The sequence below is a fragment of the Protopterus annectens genome, chromosome 4.part1 (assembly GCF_019279795.1).
Source record: "Protopterus annectens isolate FY-2018-M chromosome 4.part1, PAN1.0, whole genome shotgun sequence".
NCBI classification, from domain to species: domain Eukaryota; kingdom Metazoa; phylum Chordata; order Ceratodontiformes; family Protopteridae; genus Protopterus; species Protopterus annectens.
Window position 1 is genome coordinate 624,105,512 of NC_056734.1, and position 24,237 is coordinate 624,129,748.

The 24,237-nt window shown below is 40.7% G+C and overlaps 1 protein-coding gene across 1 annotated transcript in view; it reads right to left on the reverse strand.

Annotated features, from left to right (window-relative positions):
- The window catches only part of LOC122801255 (serine-rich adhesin for platelets-like), a 1,296,546-nt gene that overhangs the window by 138,749 nt on the left and 1,133,560 nt on the right, over positions 1-24,237 (reverse strand). Inside the window, exons 14-16 of the mRNA XM_044070807.1 lie at positions 21,700-21,867; positions 14,281-14,448; positions 6,162-6,329 (exon numbers count right to left, since the gene is read on the reverse strand). Of these exons, the coding sequence (XP_043926742.1) occupies positions 6,162-6,329; positions 14,281-14,448; positions 21,700-21,867 (504 nt within the window). The remainder of the gene's footprint in view (positions 1-6,161; positions 6,330-14,280; positions 14,449-21,699; positions 21,868-24,237) is intronic.

Here is a 24,237-nt window from a genome sequence, read left to right on the forward strand (position 1 = left end):
TTTGTCTTGAGCAGGTAAGAGAAGTCAATAGCCCAAAGGCTGCAAAATATCAAAGAGGATTTGGCCTGAGTTCCCTAAACTTAATCCTCTATACTATCCTCCAAACTACACTTCAAACCTTGTACCCTTGGCACACAAACCAGGTCCTTATCAGAGTTTTAGTCCTTGGCACTACCCTAGACATCAAACATCAAAACATACGATCCTGAGACCTATCAGATCCAACTTCATATCTGCCAATTTCAATTCTAAACCATGAGTATAAAGTGTTTATGTCTATAATGGCTCAAAAATGTCAAAGATAATGTAAAAATTGATCGATATGGATCAATGTGGTTTTGTGGAGGGGAGGCAAACATTTGACAAAATTAACAGAACGATAGTGATCTAGAGGGAAGCAGAATATAAGAAAATACCACTGTTGTTGGCGGGTCTTGATACAGTAAAAGCATTTCACAGAGTAGGCTGTGATTTTAAGGGCAGGGCAATAGAAATATCTGCATTCCCTGATAAAATTATAAGGTTGATTAGGAGGATATATGAGGGATTGGAGATGAAAATTAAAGTGGGTGGGTTCCTCTCTTCTGCTTGAGCAGAGAAACAAGGCAGGGATTTCCTCTTCCCCTTTGTTATTTGCATTATAGTTAGAACCACTGGTAAAGAAAATAAGGGACTCAGAATTTCAAGGATATAATTGGTATGGGAGTCAAGAAAAGCTGGCTTTATTTGGAGATGATATTTTATACCTGATAAAACCAGAAAAGGACTTTTCAGTGTTGTGGAACATTTTGTAACAGTTTCAAGTCTTTTTGGGAGATACAATTAATGAAGATAAAATGAAAGCATTAGCTGTAAACTATGTATCCACACACAAATTAGTTCAGCAATACCCATATTTATGGGGATATGATAAAATGAAGTATTTAGGAGTATGGATTAAAATGGATTCAGTTACAACAGCTAAGGATATGTTGGAAGAGACTAAACAAAAGAAAATAAAAAAAAACTGAAAAATTAGAAACTCTTTTTTATGGATATGGATAGCAAGAAACAAGCAGTCAAAATGTTTTAGTCCTTTTAGTTTAATAGACAGGTCAGGCATATTTTTATCAACCAGAAGATAAGTTGTGAATAACAATTAGTACAAAGTTGAAGGATTTTATCTGGGAAGGGAAGATGGCAAGGGTCAAGTGGGATAAGCTGATCCTTCCAAAAGAACACAGTGGTTTGAGATTACCCGATTTGAAGGGGTATTTCAGAGCTACACAGTATAGGCTCCCATGAATCACAGCCTTCTGCTTCTGCTATGTAAAGTGAAAAGGGATTATGACAAAACAGGGGGAAAGCTCAAGAAACAAGAAGAGACTGGGATTTTAGATACAGATTCTTAAGAAGAAGAATAGTAACCATACAGAATTTTATATTCATAAAGTAGAAGAAAGTATTCTAAGAACTAATCCAACACGTGAATGGAGAAGAGAGATTCTGCCAATAGGGATGATTGCAGTTAGGGATACAGACAATAGGCATGAGGGGAATTTACTGGAGAAAACTAACAAAGGAATCGAGGTATTGAGAGCAAATAATTAGAGAGTGAAAGGTACTCGAGTGGGATGAGGCCAAGAATTTACTTGGACTGCAGGTTAGAGATTGCCTTCCCCATCAAGGATTGATATCAGAGTATAGGCAAAGAAAAAGAAATATGAGGATCATGAGCAAAAGGCCAGCACTGGTAGAGTTTATAGCAGAATTTACAACAGAAGCTGATGTTAAAAATGGGATAATTAGTACAGTATATAAAATATTCCACAACAACTATAAGAAGCAATCAAATGAGGTTAGAAAGGATTGGTAAGAGAGACTGGATATGAAATTTACAAAGAAACAATGGGGGGATATATGCATCACTCACAAATATGCAACAAAGTCTAGATGATTTAGCAGCTTTTCTTGGAAGTGTTTACATAGGTATTTTATACCCCAACTAGTCTCCAAAGAATTTTTCCTCAGATAATCAGCAGATGTTAGAGATGTGATGGGAAAGAAAGAAGTAATTGGAAATAATGAGTTGGCAGACTTTAAAAATTCCCTGCAGACTACTCTATCATAAATATTGGGTGATCAAATTGTTATAACTCAGGAAATGATTTTCTTGCGCTATGATACAGAATTGGAATTGCCTAGACATAGTAAGGTCTCACTGAGTCTAATTATGGTGGCTGTCAAAAAAACAATTACTAGAAAATGTAAATCAAAGTCTCAACCAACTGTATTAGAAGTAGTGAATATAGTGAGAGAGAGAAAACAACTGGAAATGATATCTGTAGAAAAGAGTGGGGGCAAATTACATAGAGAATGGAAATTGTGGGAACAATACATGCAGAATAGCATTTTGGAGGAGGAATGAGGTTTAAAAGAAGGCAGCAGCATTTGAATGAGCTATGTAATGTTTGACTGACAATAACTGGATAACCATATACCTCTCAACCTGGAAACATCAAAAATCTGGACAAAGCCCATGAAAAATAGGTACAAATCTGTACGCTGATTAGCATCTAATTTGCATACATAATTATGTAACCCACGCACTCAGATGGAATTGTGGGATACCAACTTTCAAACGCAAACTGAAGAACAACCAACCAAAATATGGCACCAGATTCCAATGTCCTATTACCTGGCTATTTCACCCCATTTACCATAAACACTAATGTGTGCAATCTGCTTTACTTCTACAATCAATGATTATTTGGATTTTATTTTTACATTTTGCAGTACATCAATGCACAAACACTATTCCCTGGCTATTTCTTCCCATACTATTTACTATTGAATGTATGGATGGGTATGCAGAAGTAATTTATAATAATTTCAAATAATGTGATAAACACTGAAACATTAAGACTAATTAACAATACAAATATTTAAGAGCTATCATAATGTATAAAATCGAAGATCAGTTTTTAAAAGCAATTAACTGTTGTATCAAGTATGCTTTTTTTTTTCTTTGATTAGAACAAACTGCATTCCCTGGATGAAGGATGCTGATATATGCAGAACAGCAATTAGCTTAGGGATATACTAACATTATTACAGTCTCACCGACTGTAGTATTACAGATCTCAAAGAGGTATCACTTCCTAACTGCCACATCTGTCGCGTTATACCCCCATATGCAGCTCTGGTTGATTTCCTCCTGTACAATGACTAATGCTATATACATTATTAGTGCTGTGACCTCACCAGAACTATAAACTTTTTGGCATTGAATTTATTGGTTTACCTCACCATAACTGGCAGTGCATGTAACTGATCTAGCCATCACCAAGTGACTCTTCCTAAGCAACTGTGATATTTCACTGTACATTTCAAAGTCTAAAATGGAAGGCCTGTAAGTTAGTATAAAGACACTGCTGCATGTTATGAGCAGAATTGTCAGCTATACCAAAGAAAATAATTAACAGCTTAAAACGAAGTTCTTCAAACAGACTATAAACCATACGTATGACACTGATTTACCACTAATTTTTCCTCTTCCACTAACTTCCTGTAAACACTGTGCAGATGTATATAAGTGAAATCAAAACTTTAAAGCAGATTCTTCCATCAAAAAAGTAAATTCTTACTCTTCTGGAAAAGCATGAAACTAGCAATCTGTCTTCACTCAACCTGAAGTACTTTCTAGACAGAAGAAATCAGGATTTGTATCTCAAGGAAGACTAACAGAAAAAAATTCCGACTAACCTACTTTCTGTGACATAGAAAGCTACAGTTAGGTCGGAATTTTTTTACCACTGATCTTGCCTCATAATATCACCATATTATTTAATTCCTACATCAAGCAATGTTGCTGACAAAATATAATTTTGTACTTGCTACAGATCTCTACAGTGAGAAACTAGAGAAGTTTAAACTACACGTTATGAGCATGTGTGATCCTAGCTGCCATGATTTAGTTAATTCTGACATGATCACAACCTTTTCTTCAAACATGTCCATAGAATAACTATTAGAAAAGCTCAAGTGTCTAATATCATTAGGCACTGCAGCAATAAGGCTCTTTCAGACCTTTTGCAACTACATATTGGAGATTTTCTCTTGTTTAGGCTAAAACACTATGAATGCAGTCTGAAGACAACTTCCAAATGCCAACAAGTTCTTCTCTACTGAGGATTACTGTTCCACAAATGCATGCCACACAATTCCGACTTGAAAGCACAAAACTGCTGTTTCACTTTCAACAGGAAAAGCAAGTACAGAAGAAAAATAATCAACAAGCATTTTTTTGTTTTAAAAATCTCCAGACCAAGCTATTCTTTCCAAGCATTTACACATCAGACAAGCAGCTGAAGTAATTATTTAAAAAAAAAAAAAACACATGAGTTGTGGCTTGAGTCATTTGCCATTACCTGCAGGCATGAAGCATTACTGCATGCAGTGACTGTTCCATTTCATAGCACAGACTTGAGGAAAGCATCACCTACAGCTCATGGAATGTGATTCTTCCCACCACACTATCCTAAAACGTCCCCCCTAATCCTTTTGTTAAGCTATAGCCACAGGTTCCACAGGGATCTTGCAGCCTGTGATTACTGCTTCTGTAAAGAAAGAGGACGTTCCGTCCCATGCTTACCTGCTCGCGCTGCCTGCTGCTTGGAAAAATAAAACTGATAGCACTGCTGCCTGTAATTCCATTGCTGCTGTATTCCTGCTCGCAGCCAACTTGGAAAAAAAATAAAAGCGTTACTGCCTAGTACTCGGTGCTGTATTCCTTCCCGCTCGTAGCCAGCCGGAAATAATGACGTGAGCTCCTTGAGCTCAATTCCGACTGGCTGGTAGCCCTGACGGCACTGACGTCATCGCACACGTGATGACATCAGCTCCGACAGCGCGAATTTAAAAAAAAAATGTAAAAAATGAAGCAAAAAAATTGGAAATGAAGGGGTGCCAATCGGGAATCGTGGCACCCCTTCATTTGGACCCCAAAACTCGGTAAATACAGAGTAATTCAGTATGGTTGGGAGGTATGTGGATAACGTATAACAAGCTGATAAATTCACTTGACTGTCCATTCTACTGAGTACTTCACTTACTAGTTCTGCCCTATTTCCAATCTCATCTTCTAACAAAAAGTTCTCAAATTTTTGATGGGTGATGGCAAGTGATGTCATGGCTGCAAAGGTAGTTATGAACACCATAAGGACAGAGTTAGAGTCAGCAAAATCTATGACTAGTCAGGTCTATATTATATATTCGAAGCTTCAAAATATCGAACCTCATATGCTCGACAACATATGAGCGAAACTTGAATCTTTGAATATATAATAAAAACGTAAAAAAAAAAAATCACTTACCTTAACGGTCTGAGCAGGGGGGCAAGCCCCCCTGCACCTCCGCCACACCCTCTACTTAAATATACCAACTCCAAGACCGCACTTCAGTGTACAAACGGGAAATTTTCCCATTCTGCTCGTACGGAGCCATTGCCTTTCACCTTCGAACTTTTCAAAGTTTGATCATATGGTGTCGACCATATGACATTCGAACTTTGAAATGTTCGATAATTTAATAGGGACCCGACTAGTCTACTCTGGCAGATGATATGGACATCTTGCAGTTATGAGAAGCTTATGCCTTTTCTTCTGCCACAGACACTGACATTTTCCTGTGAAGACCATAGGTTCATAGATTAGTACTAGGCTAACTGCCCTTGTGGGCCATTTTAAGCCTAGCCAATTATCCCTTGTGAGAGTCAAACCCTGCACCTTGTGTTTGTAAGGCAAACACCTTAACCATTAGGCCACCCTCCCAACCCTGAAGAAGAGATCCATAAAGTGTAAAGAGAAAGACTTATTACAGGTGCTAAGCACAGCCCTTAACTCAGGCAGCAGAGAACATTAGTGGAAAATGTAACAAGGAGAGGAGAGGATACCATTCACATGGACATCTGCAAATAGCAAAATTTAAATAGAAATTAAGGATCCACTTCAATAGCCCTCTCAGACAACAGAAGCTATTCTCTGCAAATATATCAGTGCTACTGAAGCTGGGTACACATTCCATGTAACTAATATAACAATGTTATTATTATATTTAAAGATAAGCCTCTGTGTGTTTATACAGTGGTAAAAATGATGCCACCTGTTGCATTTTTCTCTTACCGTTGCATTGCAGTGACTGAATGATGCTACTTTAACAGATGAGTTTAGGACACCAGCTGCAAAGTGGACTCTGGGAGTTGTACTCTGTGACTGGCGTTCAGTGTCTGAAGGATCAATGAAATTAACTCTCTTTCGGCATTTAATATCTGAGGTGGTCTTTCCAGCTACCTGTTCAAACACAAAAGTTGTTAAGGGTTGTCATTCTATTGTACATTTCCTCATACATTATTCAAATTTGGCAAAACTTACTTCATGCAGCAAAGTCCTTCTGTGCTTTATAGACACAAATGCAATACTGCACATAATTGTAATACGTTTACCGTTTATCATGGTTCTGTATTTATTTAATATTCATTTAAAATTCAAAAGATGTTATTTATTCACCCAAGCCACAATTATAGGACCAAACACCAACATTTTTTGAGAGAGTAAGAACTGTTATATGCATCTGCCCTTCTTTGAGGTGTCCCATGTACTTCAGTCTGGGTAAATGAATTAAACAGAGTATTCAGGTGAGAAATAAAAACAGATCCATATCTTATAGCTATAACTATTTATGTTAAACTGAAAATCACCCCCCCCCCCAAAACAGACTCAAAAAGTCATATACATGACGTTCCTCACACCATCCTGGGAAAAACGTCACATCTACATCACTGCAAGACATAGGGCTTTGCGAAAGAAAGTGAATTTGTGGTAGTTTTATTGGGATAAAAAGTGTTGCAAAGGTAGGCACCATAACCCCATTATATAATACACTAGTTTATAGAAAATCTGCTGCACTATTGTGGCCGCTCACTATCACAATTCTACATCCTCACTGTGGAAAACCACAAAATAAATAATTTTTTGTACCTGGGATTAAAAGTATGGATTCAAGTGAAATGTAATTGGAAAAATAGCATCTCTTTTTTTTCCAACGATAAAGGGACTGAAAATGAATATAATAAAACATGCTACATAAAATCAAACATAAAAACTTACTGAAATGCTTTATCAAAAATGAAGGTTAGCAGGATTTAATCAGCACAACATCTTAAACTTTCACAGGCTTTCCAGCCACTTCCCTTTACTCAAAATTTGCAGCTGCTTCGAACCATTTCCAGATCTCTGAAATACTCCAACAGTTGGGTTACTAAACTATTATGCCCAAACTGAGAAAGCACTGTTACACTCAGGAGAAGAAGAGTTTATTATATTGATGACAGTGCTAATGCAGAAAGTGCAGTTGTGTAAAATCTTACCATAATGATAGATGTCCTTCTCTTCCTGTTTTAATATTCATTACATTAGAGATTCTCTTCCAAGGGTGGCTGACGTCTGGCCAGTATACCAAAGCCATTAGGTTACTTTAAGGTATGACGTACGTCACACATATGCTTCCTTGCATAGCATGGAGCAGACAGATGATGTCTGGACATACCATCCTCAGAGCTGACAGCCACACTAGGAACACCAATACAAGGAAAAGAAAAGGAAATCAGAACCTCCAGAAGAGAAAAGGACCGGGGGGGGGGGGGGGGAGGGAGTGAATACTGCAAAAGTGAAGAGAAGGGCATGTACCGTTATGTTAAGATTTTGCATAAATATACTATGCCCTTTTTTCACTGTTGCAGTATTCATTACATTAGGGAGAGTACCAAAGCTCAGGAAGACACTTGGGAGGAGGAAGGACCAGCAGAGTCCTCTAGGAAGCCATGAAGGATGGCCCTAGCAAAATCAGCACATAGCTCCGGAGATTCCATCCAACTTATACTGCTTGGTAAACATATGCAGAGACGTCCAGGTAGTTGCTTCAAGAATAGAGTTAGGATCCAAACCCTTGAAAAAAGCACCAGAAGAATCCACAGCCCTAGCAGAATGAGTCTTAACCGAATAAGGAAGACTGTTGCCATGAAAGGAATAACAAAAAGAAATAGGTTTTTAAATCCAACAAGAAATAGTTTGCATGGATACAGCTAATACTAAGGACCTGGGATGAAAGAAAACAAAGAACTGATTAGATTTTGCAAGAGGTTCTCCGGTTTGATTCTCGGCTGGGGTGCTTTCTGTGCGGAGTCTGCATGTCCTCCCTGTGGTCGCGTGGGTTTCCTCCGGGTGTTCCGGTTTCCTCCCACATCCCAAAGACATGCAGTAGGTGGATTGGACACTCTAAATTGGCCCTAGGTGTGAGTGTGTGTGTGCCTTCTGTGGAAGGTTGGGCGCCGGGCTGGCAACTCAACACCGTAAAACTCCACTGCCAATCATGAGCGGACAGATGATCCGCTGTGGCGACCCCTAACCGGGTAAAGCCAAAAGAAGAAGAAGAAGATAGTCTTAGTCTTATCCAAATAAAATCTTAGTTGTCTGTGCATATCCAACATGTGCAGCAACTTCTCACTGGTAGATTGCAGAGAAGGGAAAAAAGTGGGCAAATAAATAGACTGGCCTAACGGTTAAGGTGTTTGCCTTACAAACACAAGGTGCAGGGTTTGAGTCTCACAAGGGATGATTGGGCTAGGCTTAAAATGGCTCACGAGGGCAGTTAGCTTAGTACTAACCTATGAACCTATGAACCTATGATTAAGGCACGACTCATTAAACACCAGGAGTAAAAGGATTAGTATGCAAGGACAGCCTGTCCTTATTAAACACCAAAAAAGGAGGAAAAGCCATAAGGGCCTGAAGCTCAGACACCTGTCTGACAGAAGTAAGAACCTGTCTGACAGAAGTAAGAGCTAACAAAAGAACCGTCTTCCAAAAGCAATGTTGCAAGGAAGCTGAAGCTGCAGGCTCAAAAGGAGCCAGAGTCAGTTTTTCCAAAACAAAATTTACATCCCAGGGAGGAGGAACAGGCTTCCTGGGAGGCCTAACGTGAAAGACACTTTTCAGGATTTGTTTAGCCTCAAACCTAGAAGCTAAAGGAGGAGATAAAGGCAGACAAGCAGAGACAGTTGATAAATGGACATTAACAGAAGAATAAGCCAACCCAAAATTGAGAAATTCACAAAGATAAGTGAGAACCATATGAATATCTACAGAAAGTAGATCCAGGTTTTGAGAAAGATACCAAACCGAAAGCCTCTTCCATTTGGATAAGTAGGATTTCCTAGTATTGGGTTTCCTAGCCTCCTGTACTACCTTAAGCATGTCCTCAGAAAAAAAAGGTGTCTATGTGGAATCAAAATTCTATCACCTACAGTGTCAGTTGAAGAGTAGACAGGTGGGGATGGATGAGAGATCTCTTGTCTTGTGCGAGTAGGCCCATCCTGTGAGGTAACTTGTGATGAATGCCATTGGCTAAATGCAGAAGAGGGAACCAAAGCTGTCTTGGCCAAAAGAGAAGCACCAACAATATTTTGGGAGCATCCTGTTGAATTTTGAACAGGTATTTTGGAATGATGGCAAGGGGAGGTAAAACAAAGAAACATCCCCTGCTAAGATAAAAGGGTTCCACCTTCCAAACCAGACTACCTGGGACCCTGGCAAAAAATAGAGGAAGCTGTCTGTTCAGAGAGGAAGCAAGCAGATCAATTTCAGGAGTACCCCACTGATGGGCAATGTCCAGAAACACATCCCTGTGAAGCACCCATTCCTGGGATAGAGTTAAGGACCTGCTCAGAGTGTCTGCCACAATGCTTTGACCTGAGGGAATGAAGACTGCTTTAAGAGTCACTTGATTCTGGACAGCAAGATCCCACACCAGGAGTGGCAGACAGCAAAGAAGGGTCCTGGGGAGAAAAGAGGATCAAAAGCCTGAAGCACTAGCAGAAGAGCTCTCATCTATTTGACACTGATGTGCTCCTTTAGTTGAAGAGGTGACTAAACCCCATGTATCTATAGGGAGCCAAAAGCTGCTCCCCATCCACACAAGGGGGATGAAAAGGGAGCCCTGGATTTAAAGTCAACTGCTGGATCCACCAGTGAAGTTCCTTCCTGTGACAAGGTAGAAGAGAACTACAAATTCTAGTGGATGTGAACGATAAAGCCAAACTGACTCCAGGAACCAGTGAAACTTCCTCATATGGAGTTTGGCCACAAGAAGCATAGGGATGCCATGAATCCCACGGCTATCCAAAACTCCCCAGCTGAAATGGAGGCCACAGGAAGAAGAGATTGAAAGAAGGAAATAAGAGTTAAGGCCTTGGGAGGAGGCAGGTATACCAGCATAGGCACGGTCCGAATCCTGCAATCCAAAAAAACATGATCCTGAGAAGGAGTCAGAAAAGACTTCTTGAAGTTTACTGTGAACCCCAGGAAATGGCAAAATGAAGATTTTGCAACAGTATCTCTGGAGAGGATGCCTGAAATAGCAGGTAATTCATGTAGGGAAATACTTGGATCCCCTGAAGCCTGCAAAAAGCAATAACAGGAATGAGGTATTTGATGAATATCTGTGGGGCAGTAGAAAGGCCAAAGGGCAAAACAGACAACTGCAACTTCCAGGAAGCAACAGACAAACACAAAAACTTCCTGAAAAGGGGATGGACTGGAATATGGAGATAAGCATCCTTGAGATCCAGAGATACCATATAAGCCCGAGGAAGCAAAATAGAAAACAAAGTCTGAAAGGACAACATTCAAAAAGTGGGCACCTTCAAAAAAGTGCTTAGATGAAAGAGGTCTAGAACTGATTTCCATGTGCCCTCTTTTCTGGGCACTAGAAATATCCTGGAGTAAAACTCCCTCCACCTTTGGGACACAGGCACCTCTTGAATAGCACCTTGAGTTAAAAGGTCCCGAAGCACCTCTGGGAAAAAGGAGAGTTGTTCCTGAGGGGGCTGAGGAACACCCAAAGAAGGGGGAAGAAATTTCACACTGTGAAGTACCCCTGGTGAATAATGGAAAGAACCCAGGACTCCTGAGGAATCTGTAGCCAAACTGGAAGAGAGAGAGACAAAGAGGAAGAGGAAAGTGGCTGGGAAGAACAGGACAGTCAGCCAGCACCTGGTTTATCTGGAAAAGGAGACATCTGAGTCCCTAAAGTCTGAGTAGCCTTAGCAGAAGGAGCCTGCTTGTCACCCTATTTGTCCTTAGTAGTAGGGCGAGATTGCCTGTGAACAAAGGCTGCCTTACTGGTGTAGGTTCTCTGAAATTTAGGAACAGGAGAAACAAACATGTCTGAGTACCTGTAAAGCCTTCCCCTTATCCTGAAGAGACTTAAACAAATCATCACCAGCTTCTCCAAACAAGTGTTTATTATTAAGAGGGGCATCCATCAACTTAGCCTTAGTACTGTCAGGCAATGGTTGAAGCCAAAGCTAAGAATACCTCCTCATCACTGACCCAAAAGCAGCAGCCCTAGGAGAGGCATCTGCTGCATCATAACTACACTTGATGGAATGGCAAACCACTTGTGAGGAAGTCCTTAACAGGGAAAGAGCAGATGTTTTTACCCTCAGAGTCTGGAAGATCAGAAATAAACTGACAAGCCTGAGATAGGAGAGCCAACATACATCTGGACATATGGGTTTGCTAATTATCCCTAAAAGACAAGGTAGCAGAGGTGAAAAATTTCTTACCTAGCCTAACCATGGTTCTGCTGTCTTTATCAGAAGGCAGTAATTTGGGCAAAGGAAGCAATTGAAAGAGCTTGTTAGAGGCTACAGACATCTCTGAGGGGTCAGCAGCAGGACACTGTAAAGAATGACAGTCTCAGGCACCCTATAAAACCTATCAGGTTTCTTGGGAGCAGGGGGCTGAGAATCAGGAGCTTTAGAGGCACCGGAAAACACATTCAATAAAGAAAGCAGCTAAAAAAGGAGGAATAGCAGAAGGTTTAGGAGACTCCAAGACCTGAGAACAATCCCATTAAAAAAAAACTTCATCATCCTGGAGATTGTGTTCCCCAAAAGAAATCTTTTCAAATGGAGTATCGGGACTGGTGGATTCCTCTTCCTGTGACCCATAGACCAAAGGAGAAGGAATTTGAGAAGAGGAAGCAAGGAATTCTTCATCAGAATCCACCTCCTCCTCAGAGGAATCTTGTTCTGCGGGTTTTTTAAGTGGAGTACAGTAGCCAGAGGGAGATGGAACAGAAACACCCTGAGGATGTTTCAAAGCCATCAAAGCATTAAACAAACCCTGAGTGAAGGCCTACCACTCACTCTGTGGATCTTTAGGAGCAGGAGAAACATGTTTAGTTTTTTGTTTTTTTCTTTAATGGGACATCTGCCTTATAAAACCTGGAAGGGTCGGACCAGCATGGCATGCACTAGTAGTAGTAGGAGCTTCTCTGACTAAAATCTAAGAAATGCCTCCTAGGCCCCTAGGAAATGATCAAACATGGTTCCCCCCTGAACCTCCAAAACAGATGTCTGCAAAGCCTCCTCAGACATACTTAAAGGCAGATCCACACTGGCCTCCAACCTGGTCATGGCAAAGGAATCAGACAAGAAAGCTGCCAAACCTCCGGGCATTAATTCACCTCAGGAGAAATTTCTGGTGGAGGCTGGACAATGGCAGATTCTGGCCTAGGCTTCTTCCCTGATGCCTGTCCCTCAGGATGGGAAGTTCCCTTCATAGTATCTTTCGTGAGAAGTTTAAGTCACTGATTCTCAAACTACAGAGCCAAAGAAGAAAGTTTACTATCCAAAGCTTTAGGTACGAAAACCTGACAGATAAAACAGGACATATGGTCGTACGAGGCATCAAAGCAAACCAGACACTGTTCGTGGTGGTCTGTACAGAGAATTTGTCTCCCACACTGGCATTTACCCTTTTTGGATGACATGAAACCCCACAAGCAACAAAAAGACAACTAAAAAAGAAACTCCAATGGGGCACTTATCTGCAATGACCCAGAAACCAGCAATAGAATGTAGGTGGTCAGACCAACGATCAAGAGATGGTGTTTGGACTGGTGGCACAGAAGTTCTAAGGATGGTATGCCTGGATGTCACCTTTATGCCATATACTACATGAGGAGCATACGTGTGCCATACAGCATACATTAAAACAACCAAGGCTTTGGTATATATTGGCTGGACGTCGAACTGCCCTAGGCAGGGATTCCCTAACATAATGAGTACTGCAACAGTGATATGAAATGACATAAGTGATGTATAATGCTTGCAACTAAAAATATGTCAATATGGTTTTCTTTCATTTATATAAATGTAGGATTGCCAGTGTCATAAGTGATAATTTAATATAGATGTTTCTTGTTTACAAAAAAAAAAACTACAACCCTGAGAGGATTTGAACCAAGCATCTTTCACTAACATTTTAAAGAGTACTACACTTACAAGCTGAGAACTTCACTTGACTGTCATTCTACCAAGTACATCAGTTACAAACTGAGCACTTTACTTACTAGTTCTGCCCTATGTTTAATCTCCTGTTCCAAGACAAAGTTCTCAAACTTTTGATGGGTGATGGCAACTGATGCTATGGCTGCAAAGGTAGTTATGGACACCATGAGGACAGAGTTGGAGCCAGTAAAAGACTATGACTAGTCTGCTCTGGCAGATGACATGGACATTCTACAGGGATGAGAAGCTTATGCCTTTTGATTTGCCAGGGAACACTGACATTTTCTTGAGATTACTATGAGGAAGAGATCCTTAAACTGCAAAGAGAAAGACTTATCATTACAGGTACTAAGCACAGCCCTTAACTCAGGCAGCAGAGAACACTAATGGAAGATGTAACAAAGAGAGGACACCATTCACATGCATGTTAGTTTATTTGTTTGTGTCTTTTGGCTTTTCCTGGTTAGGGGTCACCACAGCGGAACTCCGGTCCGCTAATGATTGGCAGTAGATTTTTTTACGTGCCGAGTTTGCCAGCCCTGATGCACAACCTTCAACGAAGATACATCCATTCACGCATGTCTCCACACAGAAGACGTTCTAGCTGAGAATCGAACGGCACAACGTCTTGTTGTGAGGCGACAACGCTACCGCAGCACCACCACCGCAGTCATTAGTAAATGGTGAAATTTAACTAGAAGTAAGGATTCACTTCAGTAGCCCCCTCAAACAACAGAAGCTATTCTCTGCAAATATATCAGTGCTACTGAAGTTGGGTATCCATTCCATGTCACTAATATAACAACATTATTATTATATTTACTTAAAGATAAGCCTCTAGATTTATTCAGTAGTAAGTTAAGGCACCTTTTGCATTTTTCTCTTACCGTTGCATTGCAGTGACTGAATGATGCTACTTTAACAGAGGAGTTTATGACACCAGCTGCAAAGTGGACTCTGGGAGGTGTACTCTCTGACTGATGTTCAGTGTCTGAAGGGTCACTGAAATTAACTCTCTTTCTGCATTTAATATCTGAGGAGGTCTTTCCAGCAATCTGTACAAACACAACAGTTGTTACAGGTTGTCATTCTACTGCACATTTCCTCATACATTATTCAAATTTGGCAAAACTTACTTCATGCAGCAAAGTCTTGTGCTTTACAGACACAAATGCAATATTGCACATAATTGTAATACGTTTACCATGGTTCTGTATTCATTTAATATTCATTTAAAATTCAAAAGATGTTGTTTATTCACCCAAACCACAATAATAGGACCAAACACTTCAACATTTTTTTTTAAAATAGAGTACGAACTGCCATATACAACGGCCGTTCTTTGGGGTGTCCTAGGGACCAGTCTGGGTAAATGAATTAAACAAAGTGTATTCAGGTGAGAAATAAAATCAGGTCCAGATCTTATAGCCTTAACCATTTATATTAAACTGACGATTCCAAAAGAAATTATTCAAAAGACATCTGCATGAAGCTCCTCACACCATCCTGGGAAAAACATCACATCTGCATCACTGCAAGACATAAAGCTTTGCAGAAAGAAAGTGAATCTGTGGCAATTTGGATGGGTTGAAGTAGTACTGTTGCAGAGGTAGGCACCATAACCCCCAAAGATTTCAGCAGAATCTGCTGCAGTATTATGGACATTGACTATCACAATGCTACTTTCTCAATGTGGAAAACCACAAAATAAATTATTCTCTGTACCTGGAATTAAAAGTATGGATTCATTTAAGTGCAATGTAATTGGAAAAGTAGCATATCTTTTTTTTCTAATGATAAAGGGACTGAAAATTAATATAATAAAACATGTTACATAAAATCAAAGATAAAATCTTACTGAAATGCTTTATCAAAAATTAAAATTCGCAGAATTTAATCAGCACATCTTAAACTTTCACAGGCTTTCCAGCCACTTCCTTTTACTCAAAATTTGCAGCTGCTTCGAACCACTTTCTAGATCTCTGAAATACTTCAACAGTTGGGTTACTAAACTATTATGCCCAAACTGAGAAAGCACTGTTACACTCAGGAGAAGAAGGGTTTATCGATGACAGTGCCAATGGAGAAAGTGCAGTTGTGTAAAATCTTACCATAATGGTTGATATCCTTCTCTTCACTGTTGCAGTATTCATTACATTAGGGATCCCCTTCCAAGGGCGGCCTGATGCTCAGCCAGTATACCAAAGCCATTAGGTTGCTTTAAGATGTGCCGTAAGTCACACATAAGCTCCTTGCATAGCACAGGGCAGCCAGATGACGTCCGGATGTACCATCCTCAGAACTGGAGCCCCACTAGGAATGCCAGTACAAGGAAAAGAAAAGGAAATTAGTACATCAAGAAGAGAAATGGATCAGGGGGTGGAGGGAGGGAGTGAATACTGCAACAGTGAAGAGAAGGACATTTACCATTATGGTAAGATTTTACACAAATATAGTTTGGCCTTTTTTTCACTGTTGCAGAATTCATTACTTTAGGGAGAGTGCCAAAGCTGAGAAAGAAACTTGGTAGGAGGAAGGATCAGCAGAGCCTTCTAGGAAGCCATGAAGGATGGCCCTAGCAAAAACAGCACTAGCTCCAGAGATTCCATCCAACTTGTAGTGTTTGATAAAAGTATGCAGAGAAGTCCAGGTAGCTGCCTCAAGAATAGAAGTATTATCCAAACCCTTGAAAAAAGCACCAGAAGACGCTACAGTCCTAGTAGAATAAGCCATAACAGTACAAGGAAGGCTCTTACCATGAAATGAATGACAAAAAGAAATATCTTTTGAAATCCAACAAGAAACAGTTTGCTTGGATACAGCTAATCCCAAGGACCTGGGATGAAAGGAAACAAAGAGCTGATCAGATTTCCTAATAGTCTTAGTCTTATCCAAATAAATTCTTAGCTATCTATGCACATCTAACGTGTGTGGCACCTTCTCACTGGCAGGCTGCGGAGAAGGGAAAAAAAGTGGGCAAATGAATGGACTGATTAAGGGACAACTCATTAACCAAAACTGGGCATAAAAGAAGGATTAGTACGCAAGGACAACCTGTCCTTATGAAACACCAAAAAAGGTGCACAAGCTCTAAGGGCTTGAAACTCAGACACTTGTTTGGCAGAAGTAAGAGCTAACAAAATAACAGTCTTCCAATAGCAATGTTGCAAGTAAACTGCAGCTGCAGGCTCAAAAGTAGCCGGAGTCATTTTTTCCAAAACAAAACTAAGATCCCAGGGAGGAGAAACAGGCTTCTTGGCAGGCCTAATATGAAGGATGCCTTTTAGGAATTGTTTAGCCTCAAATCTAGAAGTTAAAGGAGGAGATAAAGGCAGACAAGCAGAATAGCTGATAAATGGGCCTTAACAGTAGAATAATCCAACTCAGCATTGAGCAATTCACATAGATAGGAGTAAACCAAAGGAACAACCACAGAAAGTGGATCTAGATTTTGAGAAAGACATCAAACCGAAAACTTCTTCCATATGGACAAGTGGGATTTCTTAGTACTTGGTTTCCTGGTCTCCTGCAGGACCCTAAGCACATCCTCAGAAAAAAAGTGTTTATGTGGAATCAAATTCATATCACCCTCAGTGTCAGTTGAGGAGTGGACAGGTGGGGATGGATGAGAGATTACTTGTCTTGTTTGAGTAAGTCCACCCTGTGAAGTCACCTGTGATGTCCTTGGCAAAATGCAGAAAAAGAGGGAACCAGTGCTGCCTCAGCCAAAAGGGAGTCACCAACTAGATTTTGTGATCATCCTGTTGAATTTTGAAAAGGACTTTTGGAATGAGGGCAAGGGGAGATGAAGCAAAAAAAAAATTCCCTGCTAAGAAAAAGGGCTTCCTCCTTACAAACCAGAGTAACTCGAACCCTGGCAAAATAGTGGAAGCTGTCTGTTCAGAGAGGAAGCAAATAGATGTATTTGAGGAGTACCTCACTGGTGGGTAATGTCCAGAAACACATCCCTGTGAAGTACCCATTCGCAGGATTGAGTCAAGGACCTGTCAGAGTGTCTGCCACAATAATTTGACCTAAGGGAATGAAAACTGCTTTAAAGAGTCATTTGATACTGGACAGCAAGATCCCACACCAGGAGTGGCAGCCAGCAAAGAAAGGTCCTGGGGAGAAAAGAGGATCAAAAGCCTGAAACAAAAGCAGAAGAGCTCTTATCTCTTTGACAATGATGTGCTTCTTTAGTTGAAGAGGTGACCAAACCCCCTGTACCTTTAGGGAGCCAAAAGCTGCTCCCCATCCACACAATGGGGGCAAAAAAGGGAGCCCTGGATTTAAAGACAACTGCTGGATTCACCAGTGAAGTTTCTTCCTGTGACAAGATAGAAGAGAACTACAAATTCTACGGGATGTGCACACTGAAGCCAAACTGACTTCAGTAATCACTGAAACATCTTCATATGGAGTTTGGCCACAGAAAGCATAGGAATGGCAGATGCCATGAATCCCACAGCTCTCAGCAACTCCCTGGCTGTGATGGAGGCCACAGGAAGAACAGTTTGAAAGAAGGAAATGAGGGTTAAAGCTTGGGAGGACACGGGGATACCAGCAAAGGCACAATCTGAATCCTGCAACCTAGAAAAACATGATCCTGAGAAGGAGTCAGAAAATACTTTTTGAAGTTTATTGTGAACTCCAGGCTCTGATGAAGGGAAAGAGCAAAATGAAGATTTTGCAACAGGATCTCTGGAGAGGATGCCTGAAATAGCAAGTCATCCAAGAAGGGAAATACTTGGATTCCCTAAAGCCTGCAAAAAGCACCAACAGCGACAAGGCATTTAGTGAATACCCCTGGGGCAGTAGAAAGGCCAAAGGGTAATGCACATAACTAAAAATGCCAGGAAGCAACAGACAAACACAAAATGTTCCTGCAAAGGGGATGGACTGGAATATGAAGGTAAGCATACTTGAGATCCAGAGATACCATATAAAACTGAGGAAGCAAAAGGGAAAGCAAAGTCTGAAGGGACAACATTCGAAAAGTGGGAACCTTTAGAAAAGTGTTTAGATGAACGAGGTCTAGAACTGATTTCTAAGTGCCCTCTTTTCTGGGTACTAGAAATATCCTGGAGTAAAACCCCCTCCACCTTTGGGACACAGGCATCTCTTGAATAGCACCTTGAGTTAAAAGGTCCCGAAGCACCTCTGGGAAAAAGGAGAGTTGTTCCTGAGGAGGCTGAGGAACACCCAAAAAACGGGGAAGAAATTTCCACACTGTGAAGTACCCCTGGTGAATAATGAAAAGAACCCAGGACTCCTGAGGAATCTGTAGCCAGACTGGAAGAGAGAGAGAGAGACAAAGGGGAAGAGAAAAGTGGCTGGGAAGAACAGGACAGTCAGACAGCACCTGGGTTATCTGGAAAAGGAGACACCTGAGTCCCTAAAGTCTGAGTAGCCTTAGCAGAAGGAGCCTGCTTGTCACCCTTTTTTCCCTAAGGAGTAGGGCGAGATTGCCTGTGAACAAAGGCTGGCTTATTGGGGTAGTTTCTCTGAAATTTAGAAACAGGAGAAGCAAACATGTTTGAGTACCTGTAAAGCCTTCCCCTTATCCTGAAGGGACTTAAACAATTCATCATCAGCTTCTCCAAACAAGTGTTTATTATTAAGAGGGGCATCCATCAACTTAGCCTTAGTACTGTCAGGCAATGGTTGAAGCCAATGCTAAAAATACCTCCTCATCACTGACCCAAAAGCGGCAGCCTTAGAAGAAGCATCTGCTGTATCATAACTACACTTGATGGAATGGCAAACCACCTGTTAGGAAGTTAAAAGGAAATCAGCAGATGTTTTACCCTCAAGAGTTTGGAAGATCAGAAATAAACTGACAAGCCTGAGATAGGAGAGCCAACATACACCTGGATATATGGATCTGCTAATTAGCCCTAAAAGACAAGATAGCAGAGGTGAAAACCTTTGTACCTAGCCTAACCATGGTTCTGTTGTCTTTATCAGAAGGCAGTAACTTGGGCGAAGGAAGCAATTGAAAGGGTTTGTCAGAGGCTACAGACAACTCTGATGGGTCAGCAGCAGGACACTGTACAAAAAAATACAATCCTCAGGCACCCTATAAAACCTATCAGGTTTCTTGGGAGCAGGGGGCTGAGAATCTGGAGCATTAGAGGCACTGGAAAACATATTCAACAAAGCAGCCAAAAAAAAAAAAAGGGAACAGCATGAAGGTTTAGGAGACTCTGAGACCTGAGAACAATCCCATTTAAAAAACCTCCATCATCCTGGAGATTGTGTTCCCCAAAAGAAATCTTTTCAAAGGGAGTATCAGAACTGGTAGATTCCTCTTCTTCTGATCCATAGACCAAAGGAGAAGAAATTTGAGAAGAGTAAGCAAGGAATTCCTCATCAGAACCCAACTCCTCAGAGGAATCCTGTTCTGTGGGTCTTTTAAGTGGAGCAGAGTACCCAGAGGGAGCTGGAACAGAAACACCCTTAGGATGTGTCAATGACATCAAAGCATTAAACAAACCCTGAGTGAAGGCCTTTCACTTAGTCCGTGGATCCTTAGGGGCAGGAGAAACATGTTTAGTTTTTTCTTCTTTAATGGGACATCTGCCTTATAAAATCTGGAAGGGTCTGACCCAGCATGGCATGCAATAGTAGTAGTAGGAGCTTCTCTGACTAAAATCTAAGGAATATCCCCTAGACCCCTAGGAAATGATCAAACATGGTTCCCCATTGAACCTCCAAAACAGATGTCTGCAAAGCCTCCTCAGACATACTTAAAGGCAGATCCACGCTGGCCTCCAACCTGGTCATGGCAAAGGAATCCAACAAGAAAACTGGCGAACCTCCGGGCATTAACTCACCTCAGGAGAAAATTCTGGTGGAGGCTGGACAATGGCAGATTCTGGCCTAGGCTTCTTCCCTGATGCCTGTCCCTCAGGATGGGAAGTTCCCTTCATAGTATCTTTTGTGAGAAGTTTAAGTCACTGATCCTCAAGCTACAGAGCCAAAGAAGAAAGTCTACTATCCAAAGCTTTAGGTACAAAAACCTGACAGTTAAAACAGGACATATGGTCGTACGAGGCACCAAAGCAAAACAGACACTGTTCTTGGTGGCCTGTATGGAGAATTTGTCTCCCACGCTGGCATTTACCCTTTTTGGATGACATGAAACCCCACAAGCAACAAAAAGACAACTAAAAAGGAAACTCCAATGGGGCACTTATCTGCAATGGCCCAGAAACCAGCAACAGAACGTAGGTGGTCAGACCAATGATCAAGAGATGGTGTTTGGACTGGTGGCAAAGACATTCTAAGGATGGTATGCCTGGATGTCACCTTTATGCCGTATACTACATGAGGAGTATATGTGTGACATACAGCATACATTAAAACAGCCAAGGCTTTGATATATATTGGCCGGACGTCGGACTGCCCTAGGCAGGGATTCCCTAACATAATGAGTACTGCAACAGTGATATGAAAGGACATAAGTGATGTATAATGCTTGCAACTAAAAATATGTCAATATTGTTTGCTTTCATTTATATAAATGTAAGATTGCCAGTGTCATAAGTGATAATTTAATAAAGATGTTTCTTGTTTACAAAAAAAAAAAAAAAACTGCAACCCTGAGGGGATTTGAACCAAGAATCTTTCACTAACATTTTAAAGAGTACTACACTTACAAGCTGAGAACTTCCCTTGACTGTCATTCTACCAAGCACATCAGTTACAAACTGAGCACTTCACTTACTAGTTCTGCCCTATTTTCAATCTCCTCTTCCAAGACAAAGTTCTCAAACTTTTGATGGGTGATGGCAACTGATGCTATGGCTGCAAGGGTAGTTATGGACACCATGAGAACAGAGTTAGAGCCAGTAAAAGACTATGACTAGTCTGCTCCGGCAGATGACATGGACAATCTGCAGGGATGAGAAGCTTATGGCTTTTGTTTTGCCAGAGAACACTGACATTTTCTTGTGACTACTATGAGGAAGAGGGTCCATAAACTGCAAAGAGAAAGACTTATTGCAGGTACTAAGCACAGCCCTTAACTCAGGCAGCAGAGAACACTAATGGAAGATGTAAGAAAGAGAGGATACCATTCACATGCATGTTAGCAAATGGTGAAATTTAACTAGAAGTAAGGATCCACTTCAGTAGCCCCCTCAAACAACAGAAGCTATTCTCTGCAAATATATCAGTGCTACTGAAGCTGTGTATCCATTCCATGTCACTAATATAACAACATTATTATTATATTTACTTAAAGATAAGCCTCTAGATTTATTCAGTAGTAAGTTATGGCACCTGTTGCATTTTTCTCTTACCGTTGCATTGCAGTGACTGAATGATGCTACTTTAACAGAGGAGTTTAGGACACCAGCTGCAAAGTGGACTCTGGGAGGTGTACTCTCTGACCGATGTTCAGTGTCTGAAGGTTCACTGAAATTAACTCTCTTTCGGCATTTAATATCTGAGGAGGTCTTTCCAGCAATCTGTACAAACACAACAGTTGTTAAAGGTTGTCATTCTACTGCACATTTCCTCATACATTATTCAAATTTGGCAAAACTTACTTCATGCAGCAAAGTCCTTCTGTGCTTTACAGACACAAATGCAATATTGCACATAATTGTAATATGTTTACCATTTACCATGGTTCTGTATTCATTTAAAATTCAAAAGATGTTTATTCACCCAAACCACAATTATAGAACCAAACACTTCAACATTTTTTTTTAAAATAGAGTACGAACTGTCATATACAACGGCCCTTCTTTGGGGTGTCCTAGGGACCAGTCTGGGTAAATGAATTAAACAGAGTATTCAGGTGAGAAATAAAATCAGGTCCAGATCTTATAGCCTTAACCATTTATATTAAACTGACAATTCCAAACGAAGTGATTCAAAAAGACATCTGCATGAAGCTCCTCACACCATCCTGGGAAAAACATCACATCTGCATCACTGCAAGACATAAAGCTTTGCAGAAAGAAAGTGAATCTCTGGCAATTTGGATTGGATGAAGTAGTAGTGTTGCAGAGGTAGGCACCATAACCCCACAGCCCAATACACTAATTTATAGAAGATTTCAGCAGAATCTGCTGCAGTATTATGGACATCAACTATCACAATGCTACTTTCTCAATGTGGAAAACCACACAATAAATTATTTTCTGTACCTGGAATTAAAAGTATGGATTCATTTAAGTGCAATGTAATTGGAAAAATAGCATCTCTTTTTTTCTAACAATAAAGGGACTGAAAATGATATAATAAAACGTTACATAAAATCAAAGATAAAAACTTACTGAAATGCTTTATCAAAAATTAAAGTTAGCAGGATTTAATCAGCACAACATCTTAAACTTTCACAGGCTTTCCAGCTACTTCCCTTTACTCAAAATTTGCAGCTGCTTCGAACCACTTTCCAGATCTCTGAAATACTTCAGCAGTTGGGTTACTAAACTATTATGCCCAGACTGAGAAAGCACTGTTACACTCAGGAGAAGAAGGGTTTATTATATCGATGACAGTGCCAATGGAGAAAGTGCAGTTGTGTAAAATCTTACCATAATGGTTAATGTCCTTCTCTTCACTGTTGCAGTATTCATTACATTAGGGATCCCCTTCCAAGGGTGGCCTGATGTTCAGCCAGTATACCAAAGCAATTAGGTTGCTTTAAGATGTGCCGTACATCACACGCTCCTTGCGTAGCACAGGGCAGACAGATGACGTCTGGATGTACCATCCTCAGAACTGGAGCCCCACTAGGAATGCCAGTACAAGGAAAAGAAAAGGAAATCAGTACATCCAGAAGAGAAATGGACCAGGGGGTGGAGGGAGTGAATACTGCAACAGTGAAGAGAAGGACATTTACCATTATGGTAAGATTTTACACAAATATAGTTTGGCCTTTTTTTCACTGTTGCAGAATTCATTACTTTAGGGAGAGTGCCAAAGCTGAGAAAGAAACTGGGGAGGAGGAAGGATCATCACAGCCTTCTAGGAAGCCATGAAGGATGGCCCTAGCAAAAACAGCACTAGCTCCAGAGATTCCATCCAACTTGTAGTGTTTGGTAAAAGTATGCAGAGAAGTCCAGGTTGCTGCCTCAAGAATAGAAATATTATTCAAACCCTTGAAAAAAGCACCAGATGAAGCTACAGTTCTAGTAGAATAAGCCATAACAGTACAAGGAAGGCTCTTACCATGAAAGGAATGACAAAAAAGAAATAGCTTTTGAAATCCAACAAGAAATAGTTTGCTTGGCTACAACTAATCCCAAGGACCTGGGATGAAAAGAAACAAAGAGCTGATCAGATTTCCTAATAGTCTTCGTCTTATCCAAATAAATTCTTAGCTATCTATGCACATCTAACATGTGTGGCACCTTCTCACTGGCAGGCTGCGGAGAAGGGAAAAAGTGGGCAAATGAATGGACTGATTAAGGGGCAACTAATTAACCAACTTGGGCATAAAACAAGGATTAGTACACAAGGACACCCTGTCCTTATGAAACACCAAAAAAGGTGCACAAGCTCTAAGGGCTTGAAGCTTAGACACTTGTTTGGCAGAAGTAAGGGCTAACAAAATAACAGTCTTCCAAGAACAATGCTGCAAGTAAACTGCAGCTGCAGGCTCAAAAGGAGCCTGTGTCAATTTTTCCAAAACAAAACTAAGATCCCAGGGAGGAGGAGCAGGCTTCTTGGCAGGCCTAATATGAAGGATGCCTTTTAGGAATTGTCTAGCCTCAAATCTAGAAGTTAAAGGAGGAGATAAAGGCAGACAAGCAGAATAGCTGATAAATGGGCCTTAACAGTAGAATAATCCAACTCAGCATTGAGCAATTCACATAGATAGGAGT